Raw genomic sequence first — 12,453 nt, forward strand, 5'->3', positions numbered from 1 at the left:
AGCTGTCCAGGTTTAGAAAACGATTTGCCCATTGTAGTTCAAAATTCCTGTTCTTTGCTGACAGAATTGGACTCTGCCTCAAGGTTCAATGTGATGTGCATTCTAAGGTGCTTTTCTGCATATTCTGGTTGTAAACATTCTGTGTAAATTCTGGTAAAAATACCAGAAAAATACAGCCTCTTTTGAAATACTTAATCCAGCGTATCTGGCACTAACAAACATGTCAGAGTTCTAGTCACTAAGGGCTTTACTGTGTATATACTGTATATATTTTGCTAAATTATTAACAAATCTAAAACCAGGAAAGAACACTGGCCAGAGAAGCAACCACAACAAAAAGTGGAAACAGGAATACTTATGCAAGGCACTGTATACCAAGTTGAATTTGACTTTTGTGTAGGTGATATGCAGCCCTGTACACCTGGCCCTCCTGGAGACTGTGGACCAAAGGGAGAGCTTGGTGACCAAGGTAGATTCTGCAAGCAAACCTGAATCAATACTTTAATCAATCAATACATGCCTTTATACTTTAGACTTTTATGTTCTGTTCAGGTTGCACAGGACCGCAGGGCAATCCAGGGCTTCGTGGGTGTGACGGAATTAATGGACTAAAGGGAGACAAAGGAGATCTTGGTAATCCTGGACTTGATGGTCCTACAGGTAGTGACTGCATTTTAACTTTACTACACTAAATTTAGAGAATAGAAAAAGAATGGTTGAGAATAGACAGCCAAGTACAACTGTCCAGCCAGGACTCAAGCTGTAGTTTTTGAAAAACAAAACCAAACACCACCATTGAATGGTGTAGAGATAAAGATGGGACATAATCTTAAACAGTACAACTGCATTTCAAGCCCCAGGCCACGCCAAAGATGACATACTTTATTATGACCTTGTTTCTCTTTATTAGGGTTATGTGGACCTCCGGGGGATCCAGGAGACATTGGACCTGACGGCAAAAGTTTGAGTGGAGAACCAGGGATACCTGGCACTCCCGGGCCCACTGGGTTTAAAGGATGCATTGGAGACTCATTGGTAGGAGATCAAGGGCCAGTGGGCCCTTGCGGGTTAAGTGGCTCTTCAGGAGCTAAAGGAGTCCCTGGACCCCCAGGGCCATTTGGTACCGAAGGTAGGCCAGAGACATGGCATCAAATAGCAAGTAAAATGTAGAGAAATATTACACATTGGGTTGTTCTCTGGATTGTTTTCTAGGCTCTCCTGGAGTTTCTGGAGTTCGAGGTAGAAAAGGAGAACCAGGAGCAATTGGTCAAACCGGAAAAGAGGGATCGGTTGGTCTTTGTGCATCAGAGTGTGAGATTGGAGCATTGGGTGACCCAGGACTGCCAGGAGACCCAGGCTGCAGTGGAAAACCAGGTGAGTATGTGTGCCAGATGATTAAGTCCAATCAGCATAGCATAGTGCCAGGCATTGATCCCTGAGGAAACTACTCTAGCTGTGAGAGAGATGATGCAAAGATGGCTGCAAGCAACAGTAATAGGGGGGCTTTTAAGCAGAGAAATCTTAATTGTGACAGTAATAAAAAATGTATGTAATTTTCTGACATCTAATGAAAAATATTTGTCAAATGTCACCTAAACAGAAGTCTTGATTTTTGTCTCATCCAACTTTTTCCTTGGATTTGGATGCTTCCTGGCTTGTTTGTTAGGGATCTAATCCTGCATCCAGATTTCTGTCAAGTTGCTTTATGGAATTTGGCAGAAACCCTTATCTATAGGAACTTACAGTTAATTCATTGATACAACCAACAGTTACGGATAAAAGTAAAGTAAAAGACCAACATCTTAACTCCTGAGCTACCATTTTGCAACTTCTCAATTTTAGGTGATAATGGTGAGAAGGGATGTGCTGGACCACCTGGTTCTCCTGGCATTGGTTTGAAAGGTGATACTGGGAAACCAGGCCCACCAGGTGCTCGTGGATACTGTGGTCCACAGGGAAACCAAGGAACAGACGGGCACTGTGGCGATAACGGTTCAGATGGGCTGAATGGTAAATGTCAATGTTCCAATAGTGGCTGATTAGCTGATTTTTTGAGCTGAAATTAGGGGTTAAATTATTTCTTCCATTGTTCAAATGTTGTTGTTGTGGTTTTTTTTGTTTGTTTGTTTTTTTAAGCTGCAAGGGAAGTATAACAAGTAAATAAAACTGTGCTAATTAAATTTTACAATGATTTTACAATGCCACTCAGGTTGTCCAGGGCAACCTGGAAGGGATGGCCTACCTGGTGACCAAGGGGAGTGTGGACTTCAAGGACCACCTGGCTTAAAAGGCGGGAATGGCAGTGATGGGAGGCAAGGTTGTCCAGGGGAGGATGGAGAAAAAGGAGAGAAAGGTATACTTAAAGAATGAACATCAAATAGAAAACTTAACCTGGGAGCACATTGAATATGTTTAGTCTGTTCTAAAGTATTTGTTGCATGATTAGTGAGTTCTGGTGCTGAAGGTTGTGTAAATTTTATCCAATAGACAAATGTTGAAGACTAGTTGTGTTGCAATATTTCTATATTCCTGTAAGTGTTGAATATATCAGACACAAAAGCACAACAATCATACACAATCATAGCAAAACGGAACAGGCATTCCTACTTAGGCAGAAATGACAACTTACAGGAGCAAGGCTCAGTAAACAATTGCAAAACTTGTAGGTGTACCGGTGACTCAAGCAAAGTAATGCCGTTACTACAGTTAGCTGAATTAGTAATTTACAGTTAGCTAGCAAGAGTCTGTTTTCTAACCATTTTACGACTAACAATGAGAAGATGAGCTGGAACTGGTTTAATAAGAGAATAATATAAAACAATGAGCCTTATATGAATAATTAATTGAAAAATGTTGTCTTACAGGTTGTCCTGGACTACCTGGGATGGAGGGAGAGATTAATGTGATTACTGAAAAGGGGAAGTGTGGGGTACCAGGACTGCCTGGGCCATGTGGGGTCCCTGGTGTTCGAGGTAAGAATTTCCATTCCTCTTTAGATAACAGCTTTTCAGTTTCACATATGCAGAAAGATATGCTTAAAATATTGAGGGATCAAAACACATACAGTATGCATTGGTAAAATACCTCAGTTTTCAACCATAAAGTCAGTTTATATATATCAACCTTGAGTGTTAGTGCCTATCAAAATGCACGATTTGGAAGAAGAAAAAACAAATCAAATTTGAAAATCAAAAAATTATTTACATTTAATAATACATTTAAACTGAGATGTACAAGTAGTTTTGGTTGTATAATTTTCTTACGTTATCTCTCTCTCTCTCTCAGGTGATAAAGGTAATAAGGGGGAATGTGGCCCAGATGGCTTTTCAGGGTATCCTGGACCTCCAGGTTGTGAGAACGGCCCAAGGGGTCCCCAAGGTCCATGTGGAATGCCAGGTGAACCTGGACCCAAAGGCCTGAAAGGGACAAAAGGCTATAGTGGATTTCCTGGAGGATCTGGAGATCCGGTGAGTTAATATATTACTGAGGTTATTGTCACAGAACTAGGAGAAGCAAACCTGTTCAAGCACGACAATGCCCCTGTGCATAAAACAAGCTCCTTGATGATATGCTTTAAATGGGTTGGAGTAGGCTATTTAGCCCTGATCTCAACCCTATTGAACACATTTGGTAACAACTAAGATTAACAAGATGATGTTCTTTATCTTTCTCTATTGCCCTGGCTCTCCATTTTTGTCCCTCTTCCCAAACACATACCAATCAATAGATTGGCTAAGATAAATTGCCCCAAGAAAAATTGTGCAGGTCTAACTGCAATTTATGGTGTTTCTGTGTGTGGTCTGTCCTTCTTACTAATACAATGAGCTGGCGGTTCTATTTTTTTATGGTTCCTATTTGTAATGGTTCTCATTTGCCCCAGCCAGAGTTTTGGCCTTTTCTTTATAGATATAAAGATCTTTCAATCATACATTCAACTTTCTGGTCTATAGCCACAGATTCGAGCCACCCAGATCCCACCAAAAGCCACTCAAAAAAAGTTATTTATTAAAAAGTGTTATAAAAAGTGTTGCTTTGTGGTTTTAGGGTGACCCAGGGTTAAGTGGATCTCCAGGAAAACCAGGTCTTTGTGGATTGGATGGGCCGAAAGGTAACATGATATTTACATTTGTGCCATTCTGTAGACTCCCTTATCCAGTGTGATTTACAATTATCCCAGCTATACAGTTGAGCAATTGAGGGTTAAGGGCCTTGTACAATGGCCAGCAGTGGCAGGCTTGGTGGTGCTAGGATTTGAACCCATTAACTTCCACATATTGTTCACTGAGCTACAATTCCCAATGTAGATATATATTTATATATTAATATATTGATATATTTAACATCATATTTTGGTATCAGTATCACAACATCAAGTTGAAGTTTTTTTTTATAGTAAGTGTATTTTTACTGAAGTACCACATATATGTAAATAGACAAATACCATCTATAGTTACATTTGTAAGTACATTTGTGTTAAATCCATATTTTCAGCACGCAAGTTAACATAAAGACAACGCTAGGGCTTGCTATATGAACGATACCGTATATCTCTGTTAAACAAATTTCACTGGCTGCTGTTTTTGGCTCTAACTAGGTGAGCGAGGAGATTCTATAGGTGCACCGGGACCTCCAGGTCTGAGAGGCCTGAATGGAGAAGATGGCTGCCCAGGTAAATATAGAGACATTCTTGTTTTTCAGCTACCATTTGTGCTTTTCATAAGTCAATTCCTACTGTAGACCTCAAAACTGATATTTTGGTCAGTGAAAGTATCAAAGCACAACAAATGATGTCACACCAACATTTAAAACACCCACAGGTACTCCAGGCGAGGAAGGAGATTCAGGAGAAGCGGGTTCACCTGGGCAGTGTGGACGGCCTGGTGAACCTGGTCCTGTTGGAAAACGGGGACCATGTGGACCATCGGGTAGACTTTACATATTGTTCCTTAAAGATTCATATTTTTATTAGGGTTACGATTTTGCTGTGGTCATTTGAAGGTTGACTACCAAAACCTAGCTAAGCCTAACTTCCATCCCACAGTTCAGCTGTGCATTGATACTACAATGCCAGTGGGCCCTGGAATCTTGCTTACGGTTACATTTACATTTATGTCATTTGGCAGACGCCCTTGTCCAGAGTGACTTAAAATTGAGCAAGGTCTGGGATTTGAATTTGTGACCCTCTGAACCACAGGCCAATGCCTTAACCACTAAGCTACCACTAAGCTTCATTTATACCTAAAGAAAACAAATGAGGCAACACTGATTAACCAAACAATCTGGGAATCCAATGATTGCTCTCTTCATTGTGCAGTATCTACATCTATGTTTATTATTATGCTGTCAGAAAATATGTTTTTGATTTTTTATTTGGATCTAACAGTTGAACACAGATTTTTTCATGAGGGTGAACCTCACTGCAGTCTGGTAATGAATTTGAATCCAAACATAACAAAAACTGGTAGAAATCACCACTATGTATTCTCTTCTATTTTCTCTACCCCCCAGGTGTTACTGGTCCTTTGGGTCCCAGAGGAAAATGCGGCGCAGAAGGCCCTCAAGGGCCTTGTGGACCTTTAGGACCTACTGGAGCATCAGGCCAACCAGGATCACCAGGTACTGGTGACTAAATACAAACCAAGACTAAATACAAACATCACAAGACATTTTACTGTACATTGTGTTATTTAAAGCTTTGTGGTTGTTTTTCAGGTTCTCCAGGGCCCCAAGGACTGCATGGACTGGATGGATTAGAGGGTGTTAAGGGCGAACCAGGGACACACGGTAAATTTCAGCATGTTGAGTGTGTCCTCGTCTTATGTTTAGATCCTTTTCTATGTTTAATGTATGGCCTAAAGGCTAAAAGTATCTTAATATTTGCCTGAGGTAAAGTTGACGAGTCTGGTACTGATTTTTAAGAATAAAGTTGATTCATCATACCATGAAGTTATGGGAAAGAGTAGTGGAAGCCAGGATGAGAGAAGAGGTGGCCATCTGTAAGTAACAGTATGGTTTTATGCTGAGGAAGAGCACCACAGATGCAAAATTTGCTTTGAGACTGTTAATGGAGAAGCATAGAGAAGGTCAGAAAGAGTTGCATTGTGTGTTTGTGGGTTTAGAGAAAGCGTACGACAGGGTGCCTAGAGAGGAGCTGTGGTACTGTATGAGAAAGTCTGGTGTGGCAGAGAAGTATGTGAGGGTGGTGCAGGACATGTATCAGGACTGTGTGACAGCAATGAAGTGTGCAGTAGGAACGATAGACTGGTCCAAGGTGGAGGTTGGATTGCACCAAGGATCGGTTTTAAAACCTTTTCATGTTTGCAGTAGTGATGGTCAGGTTGACGGACGAGGTCAGACAGGAGTCTCCCTGGACTATGATGTTTGTGGATGATATTTTGATTTGTGGTGAGAGTAGGGAGCAGTTTGAGAAGAGCCTGGAGAGGTGGAGGTGCATGCTGGAGAGAAGAGGAATAAACGTCAGTAGGAGTAAGAGTACATGTGTGTGAATGAAAGGGAGGGCAGTGGAGTGGTGCGGTTGCAGGGAGAAGAGGTGGTGAAGGTGGAGGTGTTTAGGTACCTGGAGTTATATCAGTCTTTCCATGAGGTCTTCAAACATTTTTAAAAAGGCAAAAATGTATAAATCTGTATTTTAGGCTTTGAAAATTCTTAAATTTGCTGTTCTAGGTTTTAAATAATTTAAAATAGGTCTTATTTTTCCACTGTCAATGTAACATTACTTATAACACTCATTGAAATGCTCCTGCAGCACAATGTTTTGTCTGTTAATTTCCGTGGTTGTAGTTCTTTCTTTCTAGTCCAAATATAATTCGCTTTTTATGACTACAAATGAGACCAACGTGCAACAGCCAATAAGATTTCTGTTACTGGCGTGAATCTCTCTCGGATTGTATCACAGATGTAAAACGGATGACATTTTTCAGCTATGGCGAAGTGCAAGTAGCGATACTTGGCTTAAAAAAAATAATTTAGGTCTCAGTTAAGGATAGTTTATAACAAGTTATTTATGTGTTTTTGATGTTTAATTTAGGTGTTAAATTTCATTATGGTCTTAAAAAGTTCTCAATTTGACTTGCATGTTGACTTGCTACCTCTTTTTTTACTTCACCCAGTGCATATAACTCTCACGCAAATGTCTGAATAGTGCTACTATCACTACTCATATTAATAATTTACATTATTAACTAATTAGATGCTTTTTGTCTTACTTCCTCTTTCAGGACTTGGCGTACCTGGGGAAATCGGACCTATGGGTCTGACTGGTGAAAAGGGTCTTAAAGGAGACCCTGGGCCACAGGGTCCTATCCAGCAAGGAGTCAAAGGCCATCCAGGCCCACCTGGATTTTCAGGTGCCTATTCATTACAAGCATAAAGACAATAAAATTAAGGAAAGATTGGGATGGGTGGGTGGGGGTAAAGTGAATTTGAGTGCAGAGTAATATAAATATTATTTATATTTGATAAAAGTGTTTATTAAACTATTAGGCAATAATTAACTTGATCAATTCATGGAATCATCTATATTTTAGGGGTTCAAATACATAGTGCAGAAACCCTATTGTAATTGTAAGGATTTATTATAATAATAATAATAATAATATTATTATTATTATTATTATTATTATTAATATTCTGCCCCCTAAAATGGTTTGCGCAGACCAACCCAAGGGAAGCCAAATGGTAGAGCTCAAATTGAAGTATCAATTGGCCAAAGGGGGCACTGCAGTCCAAAAAAAAAACATAATTTCCAGATTTTTGGCCATTGACTAAAAAGATTGTTATCCTTGCAATCCAAAAAAAAAAATGCCTATTGACGGATTCGCTCTATGGAGTCCATTTTTTTGGCAAAAGTGAGTTATGTCAAAAACCTTTTGCAAACTAATCCTAGGTTTTTTGCCCAATTGGAATCAAACCACTGCAGTAATGTTTCCTGGACAGTGACATTGTTATTAAGTTATTAAAAAAGTGAACTTTTGATTCAGCGTCACAGAGTCACAAAATAAGTCCAAAATAGGTGGGGACACTTTCACTAAAATGACTATGACTCATGAACGGAATGAAATATCTTCACTAAACTCGGTAGACATATGTTTACTCTGTTGTTGTCAAAAATTGCGGTGCTTGACCACTAGGTGGCACTATAAGATGAAAAAAACCCTAAAAATAGCTAATTACGCATCCGTTAATCCCATCAAATTGGCCGGCAGTGTCTATGTCCAATGTGCCACGAATGAACGGAATGAAATATCTTCACTAAACTTGGTAGACATATGTTTACTCTGTTGTTGTTAAAAATTGCGGTGCTTGACCACTAGGTGGCACTATAAGATGAAAAAAACCCTAAAAATAGCTAACTACGCATCCGTTAATCCCATCAAATTGGCCGGCAGTGTCTATGTCCAATGTGCCACGAGGGTCTATGAGGACCTTCGTGTATCTCAAAAAACATGGCAGCCATCGGCCAATAAAGTTTAGACACCTATTAAACAAGGTTAACGGAGGCTGATCGAAATGAACGGTGGGCAGGTTCCTAATGTTTTTTTTCTTACGAGTTTCAATGCCTTAGGTGCTTGAATGCCTTAATCGCTGCTTGCAGCTATATTTCATTTAATATTTCTATACAGATTATTTTTTCTTTCTTTCTTTCCTCCTTCCCTCTTTAGGTAATTGTGGTTCCCCTGGTCCTCCTGGGCCTCGTGGAATTGCCTGTAAAGAGCCTAAACATGGACTGTGTGGTGAAACAGGCTTTATAGGTCCAGACGGCCCACCAGGTGAGTCTGAGTAGGTGTAGTGTTGCATGTTTGCCTATGCATTGTCATTTTAAAATTTGGATATACTTATATAAACGAATACAGATATTTTATTTAGCAGATAATTGGTTCTGATTGGTTCTGCAAAAAAAAAAATTACCTTAGTTTGAGTTTAAAGGGTTGACCTGGACTTACTCTGGACTCTAAAGCTGTGCCTATGTACAGAGGAATGGTCATCATACACCTAATATTGGGAGTGGCTTGTTCTTTTAATTTCTTGGGACACTTTAGGACTAATGGGATGTATAGGACCACCAGGAACGGCAATACCTGTGCGGGGGGATGAAGGGGAACCAGGTCCAATGGGTCGTAACGGAACGAAAGGAAGAAAGGGTGCTCATGGTCCCACTGGCCAGATTGGTGTTTCAGGCCAACTTGGACAAAAAGGTATTCTGGACAAACATGTGAAGAGGTGCATATTGTGAAGAACAGTGTTAAAATCTGTTTATTTGATTTCCTAAGGTCCCTGTCAAATGACTAACATTTCCTGCATGCAATTTACTCTTGTGTAGCAAATTAATAGGATTATGCCCCGTCCGATAACTTTTTAATCATCTAAGCAATTTAAAATACTTGCTGACAAAAGTATTATGAATCATCTCATATCAGAAAATCTTGGAGTTTTAGCTGGTCAACCTTTTCTGTGTCTAACCAGACATACATATTATTTGATGCATTGTTAATGTCATTAGGTGAAAAAGGAGACCCAGGGCTTAATGGAGATCCTGGACCTCCTGGCTTACCAGGAGCAAATGGCAACCCTGGGCCCAAGGGTCCTAAAGGACAACGAGGAGATACAGGTCAGGACTTCCTTAAAAACTCAACACTTGTCAAGTTATGTTGTGCGAAATTGCAATTTTTATCCTCAAAGTTTGGGCATTTCAGACTTTGCCAGTTTACATTCATTATTTAATATGTAAATAAAAGTGTCTATACAATGTAACCAATGGGCAAGTGTGGCAGGGACAATCCTTTTATATAATTAATATGACGTTTACATTTATGAAATTTGATAGACGGTCTTATCCAGATCGACTTACGACTATGTTTACCAAAAAATGTGCAAATGTTTCATTTTGAAATTTGGTGTGTGGTTTGAGATGCCCCAACCCTGGCCACTGCATATCACAGCATGGGCACTTTTAAACCAGTAAGTTCAACCAAATAGGGTTTGTACTTAACCTATACCGATTATTTATAATATAAAACTTTGGCTTTAGGTTCTGCTGGAGAGGCAGGGGAGATTATTAGTATGGGACTCATCAACACGATTTCAGGTCCAAGTGGACCTCAAGGACCTCCTGGTGAATCTGGCTTTCCAGGATTTATAGGAATTCCGGGCATTGAGGGGCCAAAAGGTATATCCACAAACATACACGGTGTGCACAGGGGCATTGTCATGCTTGAACAGGTTTGGGTCTCTTTGTTCAAGTAAATGGAAAATTTTATGCTAGCGCAACCAAAGACATTCAATACAGTTGTGCACCTCCATCTTTGTGCAGTCTAATACTTTTGGCGATATAGTGTATTTGCAATGGTTTCAGCAATGTGAACAGGTTTTTAGAAATCTGGGTCTAGGTGACAGTAACTGGATGAAAACCACCACAGATGGCTGTAGGAAAATATACACAGAATGGTATGTAGAAGTGAGGCTGAGCCTGATTTCTGACTAGCCCAGACTGTAGATTATTGCATCCTGTAAGTGACAGTTATGTCAGTCATGATTTAGAAGTGAGATTATTTACTGTCACACTACTAAAGAGAATCCACTATGTACCATACTAAATTATTTAAGTAAAAGCATTTTATTAGACTAATTAGACTACTGCTACTACTATTAGACTAACAGTTTATATTTACCTGATTATCCAATATTTACTAACCCTGTTGAAACAAATGCTTTTTTAGGGTAGTACCAATAGAATAAGAAGACAAAGGAGATATCTTATTATGAATGAATTAGTAGTAAAGCCATGAAAATAAACAACTTGCTAAGGTATTATGTTGTCAATGCGACTGAAGCCTGATTTCAGTCATGGGGGACATGGGGTATCAGTAGAAAAATGCTGAGCATGGAGTGGCAAGGCAGGAGAAAAAGAGGAGGGCCAAGGAGGAGGTTTATGGATGTGGTAAGGGAAGAAATGCAGGTGGTTGATTTGAAAGAGGCAGATGTAAAGGACAGGGTGTTACGGAGATGGTGTGGAGACCCCTAACGGGAGCAGCCGAAAGCAGATGATTTGCATACAGATTGGATTGGGTAATGCCTAGGGTACTGGTATAATGCTTTTTTAAGCAGATAAGACAAGCCGGATATACTGTACAATAAATGTACTCTATCTCTTAGACAAGGTATTGAAGTCTTGTTTAAGATGACAGTTACAATCAAGAGTAACTCATTTCCATATCTACAATACACATTTTTAATCCTTATGCTTCCTAAACGTCTTTCACAATTTTTGTCATCATAGGGACAAAAGGCCCAGAGGGAGATCCAGGAGTTGAAGGTCAACCCGGATCATCTGGCCTCACTGGGCTTCCTGGAGACCCAGGAGAGCCGGGTACCAGAGGTTCACAAGGCAGACGAGGTGTGTATGTGTTTGGTCAAATCATTGATCGAGTCTATTCTGCATGCTATAACAGTTTGGTTTCTATCTCTATCTATTTTCTTTCTTTGGGTAATGAGCAATGATGGGTTTTAGCAAAATACAGTGCTTTGTGCCAAGACCAAAAGGTTCAACAAATCAAGACTTTAAATCCAGATTGACCTCAGTGTCTCTCCCTCTTTAGGCCAACAAGGAGCTCCGGGAGATATAGGCCTTCCTGGTCCCTCTGAAAGGTTCAACTCTGGCTTCCTATTGGTCATCCACAGCCAATCAAAAGTAGTACCTGTGTGTCCTCAAAATATGTCCATGCTGTGGGAGGGATACAGTCTACTGTACCTGGAGGGGCAAGAAAAAGCACACACACAAGACCTAGGTACCAAACAGACCAGACATATTCTGGTCTAAACTGGATTTAAACTCCATCCTGGGGAATCCTAGTTGATTCCAAATCTGAGATCTATACTACTCAGTCTCAGTCTGATTTCTCACTATCTTCTTGTTTCATGTGTGCGTTAGGTCAAGGAGGTTCGTGCATGCGTGTCTTCAGCACTATGCCTTTTGCACGCTGCAACCAGCAAGCTTGTCACTATGCGGACCGCAATGACAAGTCCTATTGGCTTACCACCACTTCTGCTTTACCCACCACGCCTGTCTCAGGGCTTGATATCCAGCCACACATAAGCAGGTGTGTGGTGTGTGAGGCCCCGTCACCAGCTTTTGCTATTCACAGCCAGGGTATGTCAATACCCAGTTGCCCACCACATTGGATGAGCCTATGGATTGGATACTCATTTCTTATGGTAAGTCTGAGAGTTTTTTTAATAGTGAGTGTATAAGTGTGAGATAGGTAATTGAGTTTGTTTGAGAATACGGTCATGTGAACATCTAACCAATCTAATCTCTGCACCATGAAGCATATTGGTGGTAGCATCACATCAGTCTTAATATCCTTGCCTGGTCATAGTATATAATAATACAGGGCGGCTAATAGGAATTGTTGACCCTGGGGTGTCGGCAATTGT

General features: G+C 40.3%; 1 protein-coding gene across 1 annotated transcript in view; it reads left to right on the forward strand.

Annotated features, from left to right (window-relative positions):
* The window catches only part of col4a4 (collagen, type IV, alpha 4), a 47,236-nt gene that overhangs the window by 33,105 nt on the left and 1,678 nt on the right, over positions 1 to 12,453 (forward strand). The window contains exons 26-46 of the mRNA XM_046862879.1: positions 401 to 469; positions 553 to 660; positions 911 to 1,129; positions 1,213 to 1,374; positions 1,843 to 2,010; positions 2,210 to 2,353; positions 2,865 to 2,972; positions 3,286 to 3,467; positions 4,045 to 4,108; positions 4,595 to 4,669; positions 4,818 to 4,925; positions 5,509 to 5,616; positions 5,713 to 5,784; positions 7,239 to 7,367; positions 8,682 to 8,789; positions 9,060 to 9,215; positions 9,521 to 9,628; positions 10,049 to 10,186; positions 11,297 to 11,413; positions 11,616 to 11,804; positions 11,948 to 12,231. Coding sequence (XP_046718835.1) covers positions 401 to 469; positions 553 to 660; positions 911 to 1,129; positions 1,213 to 1,374; positions 1,843 to 2,010; positions 2,210 to 2,353; positions 2,865 to 2,972; positions 3,286 to 3,467; positions 4,045 to 4,108; positions 4,595 to 4,669; positions 4,818 to 4,925; positions 5,509 to 5,616; positions 5,713 to 5,784; positions 7,239 to 7,367; positions 8,682 to 8,789; positions 9,060 to 9,215; positions 9,521 to 9,628; positions 10,049 to 10,186; positions 11,297 to 11,413; positions 11,616 to 11,804; positions 11,948 to 12,231 — 2,816 coding nt within the window. The remainder of the gene's footprint in view (positions 1 to 400; positions 470 to 552; positions 661 to 910; positions 1,130 to 1,212; positions 1,375 to 1,842; positions 2,011 to 2,209; positions 2,354 to 2,864; positions 2,973 to 3,285; positions 3,468 to 4,044; positions 4,109 to 4,594; positions 4,670 to 4,817; positions 4,926 to 5,508; positions 5,617 to 5,712; positions 5,785 to 7,238; positions 7,368 to 8,681; positions 8,790 to 9,059; positions 9,216 to 9,520; positions 9,629 to 10,048; positions 10,187 to 11,296; positions 11,414 to 11,615; positions 11,805 to 11,947; positions 12,232 to 12,453) is intronic.

This window comes from Silurus meridionalis, chromosome 12, assembly GCF_014805685.1.
Source record: "Silurus meridionalis isolate SWU-2019-XX chromosome 12, ASM1480568v1, whole genome shotgun sequence".
NCBI lineage: Eukaryota > Metazoa > Chordata > Actinopteri > Siluriformes > Siluridae > Silurus > Silurus meridionalis.